The sequence below is a fragment of the Trachurus trachurus genome, assembly GCF_905171665.1.
Source record: "Trachurus trachurus genome assembly, chromosome: 9".
Taxonomy (NCBI): domain Eukaryota; kingdom Metazoa; phylum Chordata; class Actinopteri; order Carangiformes; family Carangidae; genus Trachurus; species Trachurus trachurus.
In genome coordinates this window covers 22,135,367-22,156,765 of record NC_139895.1, presented here as the reverse complement: position 1 = coordinate 22,156,765, position 21,399 = coordinate 22,135,367, and the positions used below count along the sequence as shown (strand labels likewise).

Sequence of the window (21,399 nt, the reverse complement as noted above, 5' to 3'; positions counted from 1 at the left end):
TGATATCTCTATATTTTAGAGGATTATATTCACTTTGTGGTTTATTGTGCTGCCATTACATTTAGAATTGAAAACATTATAACAACTAGAGTATTGTCTTGCGTGCCAACACAGCAGCTCATCTGTGTGGATGTCTGCATGCTGCTTGTTTCTCCGTGGAGCTGGACGGTTCCCCGGTCAAAGGTCCCAGTCAATTTGACCTCAGTATATTGCTGTTACATGATGTATTCCAGGCTACCAGCATCCCTGAGGCGAATATCTGTGTTATACTTGCATGCTGTAAATAGGCTTGACAGAGGTGATAGTCTCTTCCACTGCGGGGTCACAGTCAGCTGCCGTGCTCTCAGGAGAAAGTGTTGCTGCAGCGCTGCCTCTCACCAGGACTGTGTGACAGTCTTTTCTATCAGCGGTGTAACACACCTTTTCAATGTGACAAAGTATATTCTTCGTGCTGAGCAGATCAGCACTTTCTAGACACTAGAGGGTTAACGTGGTGGATAACATCACCACCTATAGAGGAAATATATTTTCCTTTTTGAGATAAACCTCGATTTCCATGTTCTCTGCTCCTTCTAGTTTGTCATCTGTTTTCATAGCCGTATCAGTATTTTTGGTGTGGATTTGTTAGCTTCATATATCAAAAGAGAGAAACCCATTGCTGATTTTATGCAGGAAAATATATTTTGCGATTGTGTCAATGCAGATTTGATGGTGAGCAGGTGAGCAAATATTTTCTGAGTTCAAAATCCAATATGCGGGGTCCTTGGTGATTTACTATAAAGAATAATGGAGTAGGATTTATTCTTCCAGAGAGACTGTGCATAAAGTTCAGGAATTCTTTTAGTTCTGCTTTATTTTCTTTTGCTATGTACAGGCCTTGGTCTCACCATTGGTGTGTTTCTGTCATTCTGTGTGTGTGTACTCGTATGTGTGTAATATAAAGCTGACACTGCAACACCGTTCTCATATGTTCTGTTTAACCTTGAGTAACCTCTCTTAAGTGACATCATACAAAAAGGCAGCTGCCACAGCAAAGGCTCACGGGTATGGGAGAGCTGTCTGTGTTCAGATGTCCTAGTGCAGCTCACATTGACATTTAATAAGCTTTCCCTGGATGCTTCCAGCCAGAGTTGATGATTTCTGTTTTACAAGTGCATTTAAATGTATTTTGCATATTTATAAATTATATTTATATGCAAAGAAAGCCATCTGTAAAATCTGACTAATGGTTGTCCAATTAACTCTAATTTCATCCCTCGAATAAATTACAAAATTGTTTGTTGTTTTTAATCTCTTTTTCGCCCTTTTACCATTTAATGACCAACACATTAGTCATAGTGTATGGATTTAACACCAAGCTGTTTTTAAGTGTCTGTAGTCTCTCTGTGAGGGAGGTTTGCCAGTTGAGGTCAGTGACCGAGGGAGAAACCGGATATTTGTGCCGTGTGCCCTAGTGGAAGTCAAGTGAAGGCAAATGTCTAATAGGAAGTGTCCGTGTGAGAAAGGAAGGCATCTTGCACTTATTTTGCAATTCACCAGCAATCTATGAATGTTGTATGAAAGTCCTTTTTAAATGAATTTCTAGTATATCTTTTGCTGAAGATATTTAGTGTGATCTTTGACCTCTCCCTTTCCAGATGACTCAGGGGACGAGGAGCCCACGTCCCAGTCGGACCGCAGCGAGATTCAGGGTACCCTGAAGATACTCGTCAGCAAGCTCGACGACCTCAGCACATGTAATGACCTGATTGCCAAGCATGGGGCGGCCCTGCAGCGCTCCCTGAGTGAACTCGAGGGTCTGAAAGTCCCCGTGGAGGGAGGGGAGAAGATCAAGGCGGTCAACGAAAGGGCAACCCTCTTCCGCATCACTTCCAATGCTATGATCAATGTAAGTACTGTAGATGGGACAGACCAGGCTACAAGACACAGCAGCAGTGAGAAGAGAGTAATCTGAGTTCCTGCATGCTTTGGCATGATCAATGTGACAGAAATGCCAGTCATCTATAACACTCTGGTTAGTGAGTGATGAGAGATAAGATCACTTCAGATTGAGGAATGTTAAACCAGAGACACCGTGCTGCAGGCTCGGCACCAGAGACCACCGCTGTACACCACACCAGGCAGACCCTGCTTACCTGAGGGGATGGTGGTTCCCTGCTGTTGGTAATATTGGTTAATATTGCCCAAATAAGACACAATAGCCCAGTGGTTCCCAACCTTTTTTGGCTCGTGACCCCACTTTGACATCACAAATTTCTGGCGACCCCCGATCACGTGCAGTCATGGGTGAGATCAGATATTTTTATATGCCACATTTTATTTGAACTTGATTTATTGTCGAAAGTGAAAGTATAGAATACAGTTGTTTAAGATTGTAAGTGGTGTTTTTATTCATACATTTAAAAAGAATAATAATTAGTTAAAAGAATATTTTTTATCAGTAATTCTTTTAATCAATTACTAGACATTTCAGGTGACCCCATTTGAATTCCAGGCGACCCCACGTGGGATCCCGACCCCAAGGTTGAAAAACACTGCTATAGCCATACAATCTGTACAACATACATTATTTTATATTTTCTAATTACTAAGTGCAATCTTTTGGCTACATTTAACAAAACCCAGCAGGTTCTCAGCTGCCAGTATGTCTAATGCGCTGGCTCCGATGCTCGCATCGTAATAAGAAATGCTCTACTGTATTTGGCACTGTTCCATTCTCGTCAATGGTGAATACCATGAGCTTTACAGTATGTTGGTAATGGACAGGAGTACAGGGAGAGTCGAGATCATGAGGGTGTGATACTAGATATGATGGTGGGTGGGGGGGACAGGAATAGCCCCTGCTCTCCCACTCCTCTCAAACCCTTGACCCTCCCTGCTTGGAGAGGAATGTCAGACCCTTCTAGACTAACAGTTAGACAGACAGACAGACAGACGTGCTCTGACTAAAGCCAGACAATCATACAAGGTTTGTTTTTCTTCCTGCTTCTCTCAGTGTCTTTCAATTGTTTCCTAACGTTATCTAATCTTGGGCAGAGAATGTTTTTTTTTTGCCTTTGATGCATGTCTGACTGATTTTTATGTTGGTTGTCTCATTGATAGGTGTAAAATAATTTGGTCAGACACAATTGTATTTAAGCTGCTTGCATTTATTTTACCTTAAAATGTGTCTTGAAATTGGGCAGGAGTAACAAACTTAAGAAAGGCATGGCATGACATGGGAAAAAATAGATTACATTCAAAATAATGATGCCTTTGTCTCTACTCGTCATCGTTTTTATCAACTGGTATGGGACAAAAGCAATAAAAAAGTCTTCTCGAGTGGCCATCTCATTAAAATACCAACAAGGAATGTGCCGCTAATGAGGAAGCAGTGCTGCCAGAAACTCCTTGTTTTGGTTTTGAAGCAGAGGGCAGAACACAGTGATGATGTTTGGATTTCTCCACCCACTATAATGATCTGCCCAAAAATATGAATGTAGTTTTTATGTGCATCTCCAAAAGAAACTTGGCTATATATGTGAGAAGAGACTAAAGGGGAGAGGAGGGGTTGAGGAGGAGGCCATAATTGAAAGACACAACTGCATGCTGTCAGTGATCTGACCCTGGCCTTCACTCCAGTTCCTTTCATGGTGATGTAACTTCTCACAGGAATCCAAGCTTCAGCCCGCTTGTGTCTTCAATTGCTGGTTGTGTGGTTTAATCACATGCTTCTCAAGTTTGTTTCATTCTTGGACACATCACTCATGCTGCAGACTTCACCAGGACTTTTAATTTAATCTGTTACACATTCACTTCACATTGGCTTTTTTTCTTCCCCCAACCGGACATCACATGCAGTCTGTGTTTTTACTGGAGAGTCAGCATTAAAAAAAGTGGAACTATTATACTTTTTCAAGGGGGTGTTGAGTTTCATATCATATCTGAGGAAGTGGGCCGCAGCATCACATGCACTTCAAACATTTAAACTGATGCTCAGACAGTGGTGTTTAGACACTTCATGCAACACTGCCGAAGGTAAGAGAGGGTATTGATTGATGGGTCTCTTAACAATTCACTGTTAAATATTTTATGATTTCACTTTCAGTCAGGGATTTTCTGCTCTAAGATACAATGAAAATGTGTGATATTTCATCAGTATTAACAAACCTTCACCATTCATATACATATGAATTTAAGGTAGTTATGAAGCAAGAAGATAAGCATCTGTCACTTTTTCTCTTGTCCTAACCCTAACCCTTCTTGTGCCTCAACAAATGAAAGTAGTTTTATTTGCCTTAATTGGCCAGCTGTAAGTCACAGGATCTATTCTAACTTGTTAAGGATCGTGTGATATCTTGATGCTCCGCAAATATTCTCAAATACCATTACAACTAGAACGGCACACAAGAGAAGGCAGACCTCTGAACAAGGCCAAAGTCAAACAACATACACCAGACCACAGACAGAAAATCATAGTACTGTATATCATCTGGGTCAGCCCAGAAATGTTGTTAAAATTAGATTTTTCTCATCCCATGCCATAACCCTAGCCTAAATTTGATGCAAAGCTTTTGCTTAATCCTCCTGAAAAACAAACCGCACAACACAGAGACACGGGATGAAAGCATGTACCGGTAGCGTGTTTATGGAGGTAATAACTCCCTTATTGCATGTGTTAATTAAAGGTTCTGCTTACTGTCTAGGTTTAGAGAATCCAGACTGACACATGCATAGATAATGATTAAAACACCTGCATGTGCAACATGAAAAACCATGAAATACATTACGATGTTATTGTAATAGTCATTGTCAAGATATGGTGAAGTTTGAACTGCTCTTTCTCATCCTGGTTTCCCTTCTCTTTGAGAAGCTGTGTGGTAATGTCATGGATGGTGTTTTCCTTGACAATAAGTAAACACATCAAGGTTAAAGAAGAATAATCATTATAATATTAAAATAGATAATAATAATAAGCTCCTATCTATCATTAAAATAGTAAGATAAATAATACAGTCTTTAATTATTTTTTTTAATTTAATGACTAAACTCTAAGCTTAAGATGTTAAGATCTATATGCTTATTGCTCTCATGTGTTTTTTAGAGATGGCTTTCAAACCTCACACACTCCTTGATCCACGAACAGTTCAGCAACAATGTCACCTCTTTAAATATTTAGTGCTAAGTAATAATGTATCAGTGTGATGGGGAACACTTTTTCAGCAGAGAGATAGATAAGCTGTCTTGTGGAGGTGACTGCGTGGCTGTTTCTCTTCTGGCTGCCTACAGGTGATACTGTACATACTGACTGCTCTCTCACCAGAGCAGAGATTATTTGAGCCGTGTGACACATTCATCCCTCCAGCTCGCTGCCGGCAGCCACAACTTTATCTAAGTGGTTCTTCAAGCTCACTCTCAACAGCCCCTCTGGTTCTGGAAGCAAAGCAACATTTGCTTCAAATACTCAATAATACCCTAGAGTGGACCGTATGTAATCATGAGCTGCTCCCCTCAAGTGGATAAAACAACAAAACGCTACAAAAAGACTTCATATGCTTCAGTTTCAAAATGATTATTCAGAAAGCGCTCCTCTGGGGGCCTCGTCGCTGACAGCTCAGTGTCACGTGATAGTTCATTGTGCATGTGGTCCGCTTAGGTGTTATTTAGGTTCAATGACCTTTCATTCACTATGAGGCAAAGCTGTCAGACATATGATTCAGTGCCCACAAGTGCTGACATACTGTATATGGTTGATCTGAAGTTAACCCCTTTGTCTCAGTATGAAACCACAGCGGCAACAACGACTCCCCCTCTTGACTCAGATATAGTTTGCTGTGCAATCAGCTCATCACTAACGAAGTTTTTCTTTTTTTAGTTGGCTTAGAGCCACATTTGACACAGCAGGGAAACTCATGGCTCATTATTGTAGAGATGACTGTTTGAAGCCTTGATGATAAATTACCTTGATTACAATGATTGACAGAGATGTCTTTGCACATTTTCTATTTCTGTGTTCTCTCTCTCATACCATACAAACGTTATGATTTTATCAGTGTTATTTTAAACCCTAAACTTGAACATGAACCTAAAGAATCAACTTTTTCCAAAATCCCCATAATGGTTGGATTTCAAAGCCATCAGAGGGATTATTTGAGGACACTCTAGTATCTAATACAGAAGTTGAGCTGTTATTCATAGCGAGCAGAAAATAACGTGCACTTTGTTAAGAATTATGAACCACAGACTTGGTCTTATGGAAATTAAACTTTCGGTGATCTCTCTGTGCTTGTGTTCTCGTGTGCTTGTGCTCCCCCAGGCGTGTCGGGACTTCTTGGACCTAGCGGAGACTCACAGTAGGAGATGGCAGCGGGCGCTGCAGTATGAGCGAGAGCAGCGCACTCACCTAGAGGAGACCATTGAGCAGCTAGCCAAGCAGCATAACAGCCTGGAGCGAGCGTGGAGAGAAGCACCCACGCTTGTTTCCAGTGCACCCAGCGCCCCTACCACCAACAAGGGTGAGACTGACTGTCTCTGTGTTCCTTACCCCTATAGCCCTTACTTTACTGACCAAAAGTCATGTGTGGCCTCAGGCTCAATATTATAGCCACTCGTCATGTGGAGGAAGGAAGTTTTAACTTGTGTCAGAAGAACTGGATTGGATACTTAAGTTAGAGGTGGTAATTATCCTTCCTTAAGACTGTAAGTCATGTGGTCTCTACTGTCAATCTGTCCATCCAGTTTTTCTTTTCATGGTTGTGTAACAAACCTGTAACAAACATGACCCTATGACCTCTCCTCTCCTCATCCTTCATATCAAACATACATAATGTATATTTTCTATCTTGCAACAAGGAGAAAGGAAATCCAGTGACCTCATGACCTTTTAATGGAAGGCTGTCCTGTCCAGAAAAAAAGACCACAAAAGACAAGTCAAAACAACATTCAATACCAAAATGAATAGTGTAACTTTCTTATAGTACAACTTAAAGGAAAACAAACAAATTTAAGGAAGAAAGACAGTTGATGTTCAGGGATGTACAGTAAAGCATTTGTGTTTGAGTTTACCCATAATTTGAAGCACAGCAAATCTTTCATAAATAAACTTGAGCGTATAAAGAGAAGGAACTAAGTTGTCTTCTAAACATACAATATTTTTGTATTCATACTTATTTTACTTTTGTTTTTTTGAATCCATAGTTTATCGTCCTTTTTTGTAATTAATCATTTTTTCATTTAAAGCCATTATAAACACATATAAGGGATTTGGTCTCCTCTGCTGTAAACTCCAGTTTGTGCACATAATGGATCGCTGAACATACTGAATATTGAATGCTGGACACTGAATATGGTAAACATCCCCTGAGGAACTTGCACCATACAGGCTAGTTAAGCAGCAGGAACATTGCCAATTTTACTAAGCTGATTATTCCTTGATTAATTGCCATGGGTCTGTGATTATACTCTGCTCTCCCCTGACCTCTGTAGAATACAAACCCGCCAACATGTGACGGCTTTCCTAGTGCTGCATGCTCTCTGTATACGTACTCACAAATGCATATGTCCTCAATGAAGGAAGTGAGAGGCCGCGCAAAGAAGAGGCAAGTGATGAAGATGAGGATACTGAGTATTTTGATGCCATGGAGGATTCCCCTGCATTTATCACAGTGACTGCCACTGAGAGCACACAACACAGGTCAGTCTCACACAGGGATTCATGTGGTTCATACTCATACACATACATATAATATTTGTCGATTCATTTCACAAGAGAAAAAGACAACTGAAAGACTAATACAGGGAAGTTGCTATCAACTATGTCAGTGCTATTAGTCATAATAGTGAATTTGACTCTGGGCAAGGCTATGATGATACCTCACACACACAAATCACTCTTGGATTTTGTCAGATAAGAATACCAAAATTATAATCCTATTCTGCTTTACTGCAGCAAAGTAAACCAATTTCCTCTGTTCATTTTTGCTTCTCTCAGTACATTTTTATAGAATATTTGTTTACTGCATTGGAGTCAGTCTCCTGCCAGCAACTCAACTTGTTTTTGCACAGCTTCAGTCTTTACTTTTTTTTTTTAATGTCTGGAGTGCCTCAGTTTTTTTCTTCCCAATCATTGTTATGGCTCACATCTTGCAACATATCCCTGGAGTCCAGTAGCACCATTAAAAAAAATGATAGAAGTAGTTACACAGCCTTCATCTGTGATACCCAGCAATGTCTTTCCTCCCTTGTGAGCACTGTGTATTGGGTGTGTGTGCAAATGCCGGTGAAGGGTAGAGGGAATGATGAGGTGTATGTATGTGTGTGTGTTTGTGTGTGTGTGTCCGGCTCCCATTATAGAAAATATTTTCGCTCTGTTCCAGGCGATCTCAGAGTAATTTGAGCGGAGCGAGCGGAGGTCACCCCAGTGACTGGAACCAGGACGACCATGTAAGTGTCTGTCTTCCAAACAAGTCTGAACCAATACGACTGACATTTGTGAACACTCCTGACTTTTGTAATCTCAGTATAGATTCATTTGTGCTGACAGAGAGCACACAGGTCATTGATTTATGTATATAACCCTCCACACTTGCTGTTCTCTCAGTCTTGCTTTCTTACCCTACATTAACCCCCCCCCCCACACACACACACACACACAGCTTTTGTCTGTGTTTCCTGTGGTCTCGTTGTCACCCCTGTGGTGTCAAAGATTCACAGCTGCATCATTGAACTAAATCTTAATTAACAGTCGAACATCTGCTCTTCTCTCCACTTTTTACTCCTTTACTGCAGCCTCTCCCTCTTACACATCTGTGTTTTCTGCTCCCTCTCCTGCTGCCTATCACTTGCTCTGTCACTGTGCCTGATGATATGCTGCCAAGCTGTCCATGAAGTTGAAAGCATCTCTCAAAAAACTCAACTTGAATATTCTTTTTATACAAAGTAAAGATACCATCTTCTTATCCCCCTCCCCTTCGCCCTGCACCTAATCCCAGATGTCTCCCAGCTGTAACGATGTGTCAGGGAAGGAGCTGCAGCCTCGCAGACAGAGGCGGACTCATATCCCAGACAAGCCCAACTACTCCCTCAATTTATGGAGCATTATGAAGAACTGCATTGGCAAGGAACTCTCTAAAATCCCCATGCCTGTAAGTGTGTGAGGCATGGTCCTCCTCCTTGCTCACAGGTTAGCATAATTCTGTGTGAATTATATCTCATGGGTTTCACTCCTCCTTTACCTTCCACGCAGGTAAACTTCAATGAGCCTCTGTCGATGCTGCAGCGTCTCACCGAGGACCTGGAGTATCATGAGCTTCTTGACAAGGCTGCGCGCTGTGACTCCTCCCTGGAGCAGATGTGCCTGGTTGCGGCCTTCTCCGTCTCCTCCTACTCCACCACAGTTCACAGGACGGCTAAGCCCTTCAACCCCCTCCTGGGCGAGACCTACGAGCTCGATCGTCTGGAAGAGTTCGGCTACCGCTCGCTGTGTGAGCAGGTAACAACAGAAACCACAGGCGATTTTTGTTTACTAGCTCACTGATGTGCAGGCAAACACGTGACTCCCAAACTGACGCACACGAGGTTAGACTGTGTTCTCCAAACCAGTTGTTCAGCACTCGCTGCTTATGCGAACACATTTCCACTATTACACTTTACCTTTCCTGTTTTTCCCCTTAGGTGAGCCATCACCCTCCAGCAGCTGCACACCATGTGATTTCCCAACGAGGCTGGACCCTGTGGCAGGAAATCACCATTGCCAGCAAGTTCCGCGGCAAATACCTCTCCATAATGCCTCTGGGTAAGAAATGTCACAGTCAGCTGGGAAGCAAGCAAACTATATGTGTAAATAAAGGCTCCATCATGCAAACTGCAAGCAGCCACAACACCAGATATCACACCTGGGAGTGGTAGACCACTGATCTGCCTCGCACACAATCTAAACCCAGAGGAAAGGGTGTGAGAATGAATCAGGAGGGTTTTATGACCCCTTTGACACGCACATAAACTATGGGTATAAAGTGAGATCTCTATTGCACTGGGACAGTTGTTGTGTGCTAGATTTGATATATTCAGTCCCATCACGAAATGCAGTGGTATTTATCTGATTTCTCCTGCTTCCTGTTATACATCTGCTGTGAGGTGGCATGTAAAAGAAAAAAAGGTTTTGGGGTGCCCTGGTCGCTCACCTGGTTAAACATATAAATAAAATTATATCAAGTCCAATTCTGAGGGAGAAGATTCCTCTCTGAAACGTGTAAAGCACATGTTCTCAGTCTTCTGGGGTTAGGTGATGCTGTAAATGGTGGTGGTGGTTATGTATTTCCTATGTATTCTTGTGTATAAATGTGTGAGATGACATTCACAATCACAATCTAACACATCATTTTCAAATCTGCAGTTGCAGTTTGGTAACACAAGCAGCTGTGATATGTCCTTGTCCTTACAGCTTTTTGTCCCTGTCCCTCCCTAGGTGCCATTCACCTGCAGTTCCACTCCAGCGGGAACCACTATGTGTGGAGGAAGGTCACCTCCACAGTGCACAACATCATTGTGGGCAAGCTGTGGATTGACCAGGTCAGTTTACGAGCCCTTCTCACTGGTGACCATTCAACCACAGCTCCAAACCCAGCTGCCCTGCCTTAATCCCCCTAACCTTCCAGAAAAACCTATAGGTATTTCCCTCCTGTTAGAACAGTGTGTGGTACGGTCCAGGAGGGCTTTGTGAAGAAGAGGGGAATCAGAGCAAAGCCTTACAGCACACAAAGAGCTTTGCAATCTCTAGGGATTTATCTCCAGCTTTGATCTCTAATAACACCCTAAAATAACAGCCTCTTCTTCACTGAGATGGCCCAGTTATATACAGTAGGTGGGAGGTGGTAGGAGGGGTAGGCTTCACATCTGCCTGTCTCTTCAGTCAGAAGCCCCCACACGCTCCAAACATCCTTTTTTTCTGATATAACACATGTTTGTGTCATTCTCTCTGTCTGAACAGGTATGTGCTTGTGCTTCTGTGTGACCTTGAGGGCTAAACATACATAATTCATGGACAAACATAGGAAAATTCTCTTACATCTCTGAATCATGACTTAAATCCTACCATTCCATCACCCATGAAACATTAAAAAGCTTACTTTGGTTGTGATCTGCATTTTGGGACCTAGTACCTCCTACATTTAATATCAGAGCCTTACTAGTGGAAATATACCATCAATGTGCATTTAAAGAAGATGTTATGGTTATTTCTGCTCTGGGCTTTTACATATTTTATTTACATAATAGTTTAGCAAAAAAAAGAATGGCAGCACCTCCACAAAGAAACACCTTCCTCTTCTCAACTCAACCAAACCTTGTCAGTTTTAACAGTATTTTATTTGCCTGTTTTGCCTTCTGTATTTAATACATTCACCCTCCTCTGCCACAGCATCAGTCCATACATTGCTCTGTTGGTGTGCTGCGCTGTGCTGCAGAAAAAGAACAACTCCTATACAAAACAGTGGAAACAATTTTGCGAATTCTTATTCTACTGCCGACCACTTTGATGGCAGGTGCAGCAAAGTCGTGTGCATTGTTTTGGCACTGGAAATAATATTACCAGACCAGGATTACAGCAGTCACTTTATAATTGTCTTGACAGTGTGACAGACTGTGACATTTTAATTCCTTGGTTGGTTGTTAGATGTCGAAAAAGATTAAAAAAAAAAAAAAAAAGACTTGAACCTTATGGCCCATTTTACCATTATACCCCCTCTCCGCCAATGCACGTATGACATGCTCATCAAAACGTTGCTCAGTAGCAGGATTAATAGTCAAACAGTCCACATGTTACCCTTTTAAATGGCCTGCAACATGTTTATACAGGGTCTTTTTGTTTACTGTACTAAAGCTGCATCACACTGTTGTAAGAAGCTGACTAAGGAAATGGTTGTAATGGCCTTTAAGACAGAACTAGGCAGAAGGAGATGGGACTGACTCCAAATTTTTTCTTTTAGCTGATTAATCACATTTTACTCTTCAGTTTTCAGATTTGCTGGTGTCATGCTGTTTTAAGTGTTTACTTCAGGATTATTGCTCTCTTCCATAAACACACTGAAGTGGTGTCTGTGTTTGTGCAGTCCGGGGACATTGAAATTGTGAATCACAGGACCAAGGAGACCTGCCAACTCAAGTTCTCTCCCTACAGTTATTTCTCCAGGGACGTCCCTCGGAAGGTAAATGCTTCGCCTCTCGCACTTCGCTGTTACCTGACCTTGGTATGATGTCATACAGTGCTGGGTTAATTTGTGCGATGCTGCCTCCTGCTGGACAGTCCCAACATAATATCAGTTCATAGAAAAGTGTATTATAAGAGCGTCTCGCTGTATGAGGTCACATCTCAGTGAAATGACCTCTTTTGGGCACATCGCGGTTACCTAGAAATGAGGCACAGTGCTGCCTTCTTTGGTAGTGACTAATTATAGATAAGCCTATGAAAATGTACTGATCTACTACCAGGGGAGCTGTGCATTAAGTGATTAGCATTAGGAGAACACTATGTTCACATGTAGAGACTCACAGAAATATAACATGGGCTAGTGCCATAAATCTTTTAGTATCTTTGTATTTTTAAGTCTTTTTTCTGATTTTATTTGTCTGTTTCCAGGTGACCGGTGTAGTGGCAGACAGTGGTGGCCAAGCTCACTACATCCTTTCTGGTACATGGGATGATAAGATGGAGAGTGCCAAGATCATTCAGAGCAGCCGAGGGGGCAGTGGATCAGAGGGCAAGCAAAAGACCGTCTATCAAACTTTATCCCCAAAACTGCTGTGGAAGAAATACCCTCTCCCGTAAGCACTTGTCCCATCAGCCTCATGAGGAAGAACATTTCCATAACATAAATGAGTCCCTGTTGTGTAACAGCTGCAAAATGCAGTCAGATCGTAGAAGATCACACAATATAAGTCTTCTTTTGCTCCCTCAGGGAGAACGCTGAGAACATGTACTACTTTTCCGCGCTGGCACTGACCCTGAATGAGATGGAGGAAGGAGTGGGACTGACTGATAGCCGCCTGAGACCAGACCAGAGGCTGATGGAGGACGGGCGGTGGGATGAAGCAAACTCAGAAAAGCAGAGGCTAGAGGAGAAACAAAGAGCTGTGAGAAGGAGAAGGGAAGCAGAGGCCTCAGACGCTCTGGATGAAGGTATGAAATGGAGAAAACAAGCTTGATGCCTTGTAGGTAAAGAAGTGCCGAATGAAAGACAGACACAAGCAGGGATGGTACAGAGGAAGCAAAGAAGGGAAGGAAATGTAGAGTTGTGAAGTGGGAGGACTTATTTTAGGAAGCCAGTGTTTCCAAGGAACATTGTTAGTCAATGCTGTCATCACCAGCATCCAAAACTAACTGATTTTTTCAGTATGGACCTTATAACACATCCAGTATTTTATATTAGTTTGCTTTCAGATTCTTTTGCTTTAACTTTAACTTCCCGGCAGCAACAGCTTTGACTCACAACTCCAGCAAGTGTCTTTAACACAGGCAGCTGATTTGTAGTATATAGAGCTAGCTGTCACACCAAATAGGAAAACAGGCATGCTTCCTATTTGATGACTGGTGAGAATATAAATCTGTAGTATTGTTAAACTACCGTGTATACCTCTGTCTTTCTATGCTGAAGAACATAAACAATATTAGAGTACTTAGAGCAAGGAGAAATACTTCCAGAGCCAGCTGGTCCTCAACCCTTTGCAACATTATTGCAATAAAGCCTCACATATTTATCTAAAGATTTGCTATTTTTATCATCACAGCTGCATGTCAAGACAGTTATAGTGAAGACAGACATGCTGAGGCAGAGAGGAAATTTGGTGTAATAGAGGTCAGACTGAACATTATGGAGACCTCAGCAGAAACATTTCATCCTGGTGGCATTCCTGTGCCTGTGTGTGTGTGTTGTGTGTAGGATAGACTGTATTCGATGTACCCATGACTTGTCTTTCTTTTCCTCCCTCTATTGGTGGTCAGAGTGTGATTATGACTCTGGTGAGTGGGGGTTGCCCTGTGCCCCTCTGTTGTGCATCACTCCCACACACACACACACACACACACACACACACACACACACACACACACACACACACACACACACACACACACACACACACACACACACACACACACACACACACACACACACACACACACACATGTGCAAACACACACGCACACACCCCATCCTCCACGTGTCCTCTGTATGGTCTGCCTCTGTGTGGGAACTGCATGATACCCCTCTCATGTCAACTTATTCAAATAATTCAGGAAAAAACTGACATTTTTCCTGCATACATGTGACATTTTCATTTAGATTTGGCTTCAATAATATGTTACATGTAGTAACAGATATAACTTTTAAATCTCAAAGTACTTGTAGTGTGCTATGGTGAAGCCACATCAGCAAGTGATTAATTTGCACTGCATTGTCATCCTCTTTCTTGGGCCATCTTGGTATTAACGTGTGTCTCAGGTCATCTGATCACAAGTGGACAGCACTGAGTACAGGTGTGAAGGCGATCTGGGGTATTTGTGTTCATATTGTTTGAGCAGTGTGAACGTCAATGTGTTTTATAATGGAATATATATACTATTCGAAATGGCTAAAACCTTTTATTGTAGCTCTATACACAGTGCTATCTCTCTCTCTCTCTGGAGCTGCCTGTTGTAGTTGGACCGACTAAAAATAATAATGGATACTTATTTTTGTAAAATGGCCACTCAATGCCAGGTGTGGACAGATGTACTGTACTCAGAGCTGTCCACTTGTGATCAGATCAGGGCCTCGGGCTGTTTGTGGGTACTTCTATTGAGCAATTACTAGCAGTAAACAAGCTACTTTAAAACGCTCCATTTAAATGATACTTACATGGTAATTTAATGAAGGGAACTGTAAAGAACAACATCTACTGTTCACCTCAAGTAACCTACCGGTAATGTGCTGCATTTAAACCATTATATTTCTGCCTGTCAGAACTTAAAAGCAAAAAAATGTTCACCATTACAAGAGCTTGTTCACATTTGAAGCAAATGCAGTGCTCAGTGATTGATTGCCTCTCATACACCTAGGTGTGTGTGGACTAGGTAAATTGATCGCATAGTAAATTACCTGCAAGTGTGGCTTCTCCACTAGTGTGGCACCTAAAGGTGAACACTGAGTAACAATTGTTCTTCTGCCCACAGGTAAAGAATACGAAGGTTACCAGCCACTGTGGTTTCACCAGAGGAGGGACTCGGTGACTGGAGAGACAGACTTTGTGTACAAGGGCGGTTACTGGGAGTCAAAGGACAAACAGGACTGGAGCATGTGTCCTGACATCTTCTAACCCAGGAACTGACCCCGGATCACACTTAACCTCATCGGACAGGGAACTGCTCAGCCTCTGGTCCTTAAGCAGTCCAGCGTAGCTGGCTTATGAGCTCCATGTGGACCTTTGTGAGCATGAGAATGTGTATGTTTCACACACTCTCAGATTACACTGTACCTCCAAATATACACTCTCACTCTGTTTTTACTATGTGGAAAAAGAAAGGGTGTTCCCTTGGTAGTCCTCTTTTACACTATACTGAAACAGCAGTGAGATAATGTGTGGATGTGAGATAATGAAGTTGCAACATCACACAATAAAGGCACCTGCGCACTCCCTATCACTGACAACTACTGTACCAGGACAAAATCATGAAGAGGCACACAGAAACACAACAGTTTTGAGTACACCTCAATATTTCAGTGGTTACAAGAAAACCGTGTCCTCATCCTCAGTTTTATTTAGCTCAATTGATATAATAATAGGCCAACTTAGGAAATTTTAAGTTCCCTCTCTCTTTTCATAGGAATGATTTAAAGTGCTTATATTTGCCCCGTTGGGTTGCTTAAAGATAGAGGTTAATTCAGTCTTTCTTTAAACATTATGGAGACCCAAAGTGATCCAAGTATATTATAGTCAATGTAATATAACCATCAAATTGCGAAATACATGTTTAAATCAAAAACACTTTAGTTAGAAAAGTCAAAGAAAACAGGGCATAGCTGATTATGTGCTGTTGCTTTGATCTGAATATTATCAAATGAACACTGGTCATTGGGAAAATTCAGATGAATTAAATATAAGACAGACCTTGGAAAAAAAATCATTTTAAAATAAAAACTAGAAGTTTTTACTTCTCTGTATTATATGACTTCCTAATATTACTTTATTTGGGTCTTCATAATCAACAGTGAATGTTTGATTGGACAAATTATGTCTTTATTATAAACTATTGGCTGGTTTATCTGAAGTGAAAAAATATGTGGCAGTGCAGACATACTGTATGTTTTATTTGGTATGAATGTTGGGCTTTTCCCCTCGTCCGTTAGACTGTAGTCCATTTAGGAATAGTATTGGTGGCTTAACCATTGCATACTTTGAATATGAAATCCATTTTAGCTTCAATGCGTTTCAGTCATCTAAACATACTTTAAACATCTTCCATTTGTGATTCTGATTAGCAAGATTGCACAGTAGTCGGTCCTTTAGTTGTAACACGTTAGTGCAGTCACAAAAGAACAACATGAAACTTCAAAACATTCATATCACTCTAACAGGAAATCTTCATACCTGAACACGCACTTTTCAATGTGGTTGACCATAGGTTAGCACATATCTCTGTGTTGATGTTGATGTTGAGACTTTACCTTGTCTTCTGGTGCTCTCCCATAGCAACACATAGCGTATCCCTGGTGACCATTTCGACTAACAGCATTCTCAGTGATTGTAAAAAGTATTAGGTCTGCGCCAACTCACTGAGACATTTAGTCGTTGCCACCTATAGTGCATCCAGGAACATGCTGTTTCCTGTCGTATGCATTGCACTAGCTCCTCCCATCAGTCAGTAATTTGTAGTTTAGACTTTTGCAGTGGGGCTGCACTACGGGAGACTGGAGTGGTTTCTTAGAGGAGTCCAAGTGGGTTCAGCTGACAGGAGGTCAGGGCTGGTTCCTGTAGCACACCACTGTGCAGTCAGCTCAAGCCACAGAGGACTTTCCCAGCTGCTGCTCCAGACTCTTCAGATTCACCAGAGCTCACGTGTAGTCCTCCCATTCAGTGTTTGTGGACACGCTGATCTGGGATCAGCTCTCGAAGGTACCCTCAGTCTTTTGTGTTTAATTGACTGAACAAGGGAAAGAGTCCTCAGACCTGTGCACTACACGTCTACGGTGACAAAACCAGTTAGTATTTTTTGTAATTATTGTTAGGAATGTAGAATTCAAGGCTGGAGGTATTGTATCTACCGTCTAGTCTATTTGTGTGAATATTTTGTGATAAAAGAATGATATTGTAAAATTAAGAATAATTATAATAATCGGAGTGTTAAGTTATCTGTACAGCATCGTTCAAATTTGAAAAATTGACTGAATGAGCCTGAAGGATTTACTGTAATTTAAATTTTTAATCCAGATTAATTCTGCAAAGATGGAATTTAATCCTGAGGCACCTGCAATCAGGCTGGAGATTCATCTTTTATACTTCCATAAACTGTCTTAACACACTGTTAATGATTTTTATAGAGTCCTTGATACTAGCACATTAGAAACTGTGGTTCAGTTATCATTTCCCCTGATGTGGAGGCCATAAAGATGTGAAAAATGCACTTGAAAAAAAAAAAAGAATTCACAGTAGAGTACCCCTTCATGCTGAGTGTTTGGCTGATCGAGATTTTCAGTAGTAGAATATGAGCTCTTAAAATGTAAAATGTTTAACTGTGAGATTCTTTACCAGTGAATTGACGAAATGAAATGATTGATGTTTTTTTGCACAGAAGATGCTTCTTTTGCCCATTTACATGAAAGGTTTCAATTCATTTTTGATTTGTGATTGTCATGAATACAGTTGTTTAGTACAACTTGCTACTAGGAAAAAATATGCACTTTTGGAAATATATCACTTTTTTGGACGAGAAGATCAATACCCTGGTATTTCTCAAGCTTCCACCAGCAGCAGCTCTTCAGCTAAGCTTAGCAGAAAGAGTGGAAACAGGAGACTGGTTAGCCTGTTCAGACTAGCACCTCTGAAGCTCTTTGATAGCACATTATATCTCAATTCTTTTGTCTTCAGGAAGGTAGTGCAGATAACTGCACATAAAACAATAATTTGTCATTTTTACATTTTGGGTTTTGTGCAAATTAAACAGATCAGACCATAATAATTTGGCCTGCTGCCAGTCACAGATTTTTTTTTTTAAACCTTTGAACAGAACCAGGCTAGTTGTCTCGTTGTTTCCAGTCTTTAAATTATGCTAAGCTAACTAACTACTGATTTTAGCCATAATGTACAACATGAGAGAGTGTCATGAGAGTTGTATTAATCTTCTCCTCTAACATTTAACAAGAGCAGAACACAGAAGCGTATTTCCCAAAATGTTTAACGATTCCTTCAAGTTTCTATCACTGCTTGGGTTCTCTTTTTTTTTTTTTTTTATCTATCTGCTTCACACAGACTCAAACACTTCCATTAGCACACGACAGGATACAAGCTCTTGACTTTAAATCACATCCAGGGTGCCACATATACTGTAGGGGTGGACACTATGCAGCAAGATGTTTCTCGGTTTGCCCTCTTGAAAATCATTGTACGAGTGACTGTGTTGTGTATCTTCACACACAGTCACAACATCATGAGGAACACAGTTCGCTGCTGAGTGGTGGTGCAGACACTGTACAAATGAGAAGCTAGTTTGTGATTTACTTTTTTCAGCTATATCAATATGAGGTTCACTAGAGATTTACTTTAATATATTGTGTTTGAGATGATTTTATATTTGAGAGTACATATTATATTTTGAATGATAATTGAGAGCTCATATTAATCAGTATATGTCCAAATAACTTGACCTCTGTACTTGATGGTGACTTGCCTACTGAAGTAGCCCCTCTACGGGCCTGTACAGTCTCGGACAGCTGTAGCAATAACACAGTCAGGTGTAGATTTGTAAGGTTATGGCTGATGTTGCTTCATACAGTTGTCTGCCTCATGCGGAAAGGGGAAAAACAACCAAAGTGTAAATGGAGAGTGTACTGTAGACTTAAAGGAAAAAACTCTTCATCTGCCTTCCCTGTCTCAGAGGGATCTAATGTAAACCCCCTCTCATTGTTTCTCTCATTTCATCTCATCCCACTCTCAATTCACTTTAGTGTGATTTTTAGCTTTAATTTTTATGCTTTTATTTACTCTTCTGATTTCTATCTTCTCATGTGTGCCATTATTCTTATGTTGGTGTTTTCATACTGTTTGTACGCATAATGAGTTTGATTTGTGTGCATGCGCGGCACACATTTCCTTCTCATTCGATGCTGCTCAGTTTTGAGGCAGAGGTTAGCTAATGAAGACGGGGAGGTTTTTCTTGCCTTGTCTAAACTGAACCCTGCTTCTCCATGGACTGTGACTCGCGGCTTTGTTGTAAGACAGTAGTGGTGTTGATCTGTATTTGATGAAAGTTATGAAACACTTCACAACAGCGGCCTGGTACAGGAGGTCAAAGGTGATTGACCTGCCTTGACTACTACTCTTACTTCCCAAATACACAGACGTGTGTTCAGGTGTAACTGCAGATTCAACTGAGGTTTTGCTTCTTTTTTTAAATTGTGTATTTTCTCCCTTAATTTATACTTGTATAACATTGTCTTTAAACAACAAAGACACAATAATGAAAAAAGATGATAATAAAGTTGTTATTGTTGACACTGAATATGTGTGCTTTATTTTCTCGCAGACTTTATGGGAAATGAGCAATTCTACACCAGTAGCAGTGCACTACTGTACACTGGCACTATTTCCAGCCCTACAAAAGCACTGCATACATTTGTTGAAGAGCTGTCACAGGTTGAACAATAATGAACCTTATTATTTCAGAGGTGTTATAATTTAGCCTATAGCACTGGACTCAGGACAGTATGGTGGCCACAGGTTTGTATTTACATCCTTCTTAATTTAGGACATACAGTGAAACAATATAAAAAACCTAATAACAATTCTCAGTCAAACCGTAAGTGGCCTTTTCGTGTAATGTTTTTCTTTGTCTCTAATAAAGATCCCCCACTAATATAAAAAGCAACAAATGCAAAATGTACAGGGCTTGTATAGCCACCATTGAGGTTATGTCTTGTATTTTTCAAGGGATGGGAGTCACATTTAGATCTTCATGTTACAAATGTATGCTGTTTGTACACCTGGCGCTCTTTTTCGCGCTAATATCCGCGCCTCCACCTGGCGCTCGCTCACTGTCCACTCTTCTGCTGCGTAGAGGTCGCGAGCTGTTTAACCGTTTCCAGGGCAACCAGGGGAAGCGCCTGTCAATCAGAGCAGCAGCAGCAGCAGCAGCAGCAGCTGTGAAGTCCAGCCCCGACGAGTCAGATACAGCATCGATTTAAAGTCTCCGCGTTTGTTCCTGAAAAGTAAGTTATGTGTTTGAAGTAGCGCAGTGATGGTGGGATGATTTGGAGTTTTAAAAAGTGATATTATTTTGTGTTTGGATAACCATGCTCCGCTTGAGTGAGACGGATAAATCTGTTAGGTTAACCGTACTTCCGGTCAGACAACATAGTATGTACAGTTTTTTTTTCTTTTTCTTTTTCTTTTTACAGCTGAGCGGTGTGAATAACACTTTTGCCCTAAAAACACAACACGACACGTTAGCTAATGTAACGTGAGCTTACCCATGACTGAGACTAATAACCAGTGTATTAAACTTTCACTTGTAGGACTTGTTATTCATTCAGGGGAGTGGGAGAGGCAAGAAGCTGTAGGAATTTATAGTCCTCCTGGTGAAAAGAGGTCAGTACGGCCAGCTAACGAGCTCAGTTGTCTTGGTTTCCTGGACAACCTGGCAACATAAACCCCCTCTTATGAGTGCCCAGTCAGCCTTCACCACTGGTAGTAGATAGGGGTGTTTGTCTGTATGGTATTGCTCAGTGTCTGCACATTTGTCCACAGCAGCAGTAGGACATCAAGGACATGGCGGACAGAGGCCGTGGAGGAGACGCAGAGAGCACTGATGAGCTTCTATACACTGGTCTGAGGTTTTATCAGCGCTTCAGCTATGTAAAATGACATATTTCCTTCTCTTGCATGCTTGTAGTCACTGTTGTTAACGCTGTTGTCTGGCTTTGCAGATATTGAGGACATAAGCAGTGTGTTCGGACAGGACCCTCAGCCTCTCAAACTGGACCACTGTGACCTCCTCCTAGATGCCATCGATGTAGAGCTTGGTCAGCTGCAGGTCTGTGGTTTTCCAACTAATTGTCTGTACCGTGCATGTTTAACTGGGTATACATTTTTTAAGCAGTAATGTGATTAATCTAGATCCAGCCTCAGAATCATCGGGAAAATTTCAGAAAGCGCGATTGCAGCAGCGGCAGTGCA

At 41.3% G+C, this 21,399-nt stretch overlaps 1 protein-coding gene across 3 annotated transcripts; it reads left to right on the top strand.

The window, feature by feature from the left end:
* Positions 1 to 1,778: 1,778 nt before the first annotated feature.
* osbp2b (oxysterol binding protein 2b) lies at positions 1,779 to 19,646 on the top strand. 3 transcript variants are annotated; one of them, XM_083978702.1, is made up of 13 exons: positions 1,779 to 1,888; positions 6,296 to 6,494; positions 7,552 to 7,672; positions 8,355 to 8,421; positions 8,970 to 9,122; positions 9,224 to 9,469; positions 9,652 to 9,772; positions 10,445 to 10,548; positions 12,087 to 12,182; positions 12,614 to 12,798; positions 12,933 to 13,153; positions 13,976 to 13,993; positions 15,185 to 19,646. In XM_083978702.1, exons 1-13 carry the CDS (start codon positions 1,880 to 1,882, stop codon positions 15,325 to 15,327), a joined length of 1,683 nt encoding a protein of 560 aa, XP_083834828.1. In that variant the 5' UTR covers positions 1,779 to 1,879; the 3' UTR covers positions 15,328 to 19,646. The 3 variants fall into 3 exon arrangements, with proteins under 3 accessions (XP_083834828.1, XP_083834830.1, XP_083834829.1); XM_083978704.1 differs by lacking the exon at positions 1,779 to 1,888 and adding an exon at positions 2,899 to 2,968 and having other exon boundaries at positions 7,556 to 7,672; XM_083978703.1 differs by lacking the exon at positions 1,779 to 1,888 and adding an exon at positions 2,899 to 2,968.
* The last annotated feature ends 1,753 nt before the right edge of the window (positions 19,647 to 21,399 follow it).

Excerpts from the sequence above, each read along its gene's own strand:
- osbp2b (XM_083978702.1), top strand. Across the intron at positions 6,495-7,551 it reads CGCCCCTACCACCAACAAGG|GAAGTGAGAGGCCGCGCAAA; the intron begins GTGAGACTGACT and ends TCCTCAATGAAG. Across the intron at positions 12,799-12,932 it reads TGGAAGAAATACCCTCTCCC|GGAGAACGCTGAGAACATGT; the intron begins GTAAGCACTTGT and ends TTGCTCCCTCAG.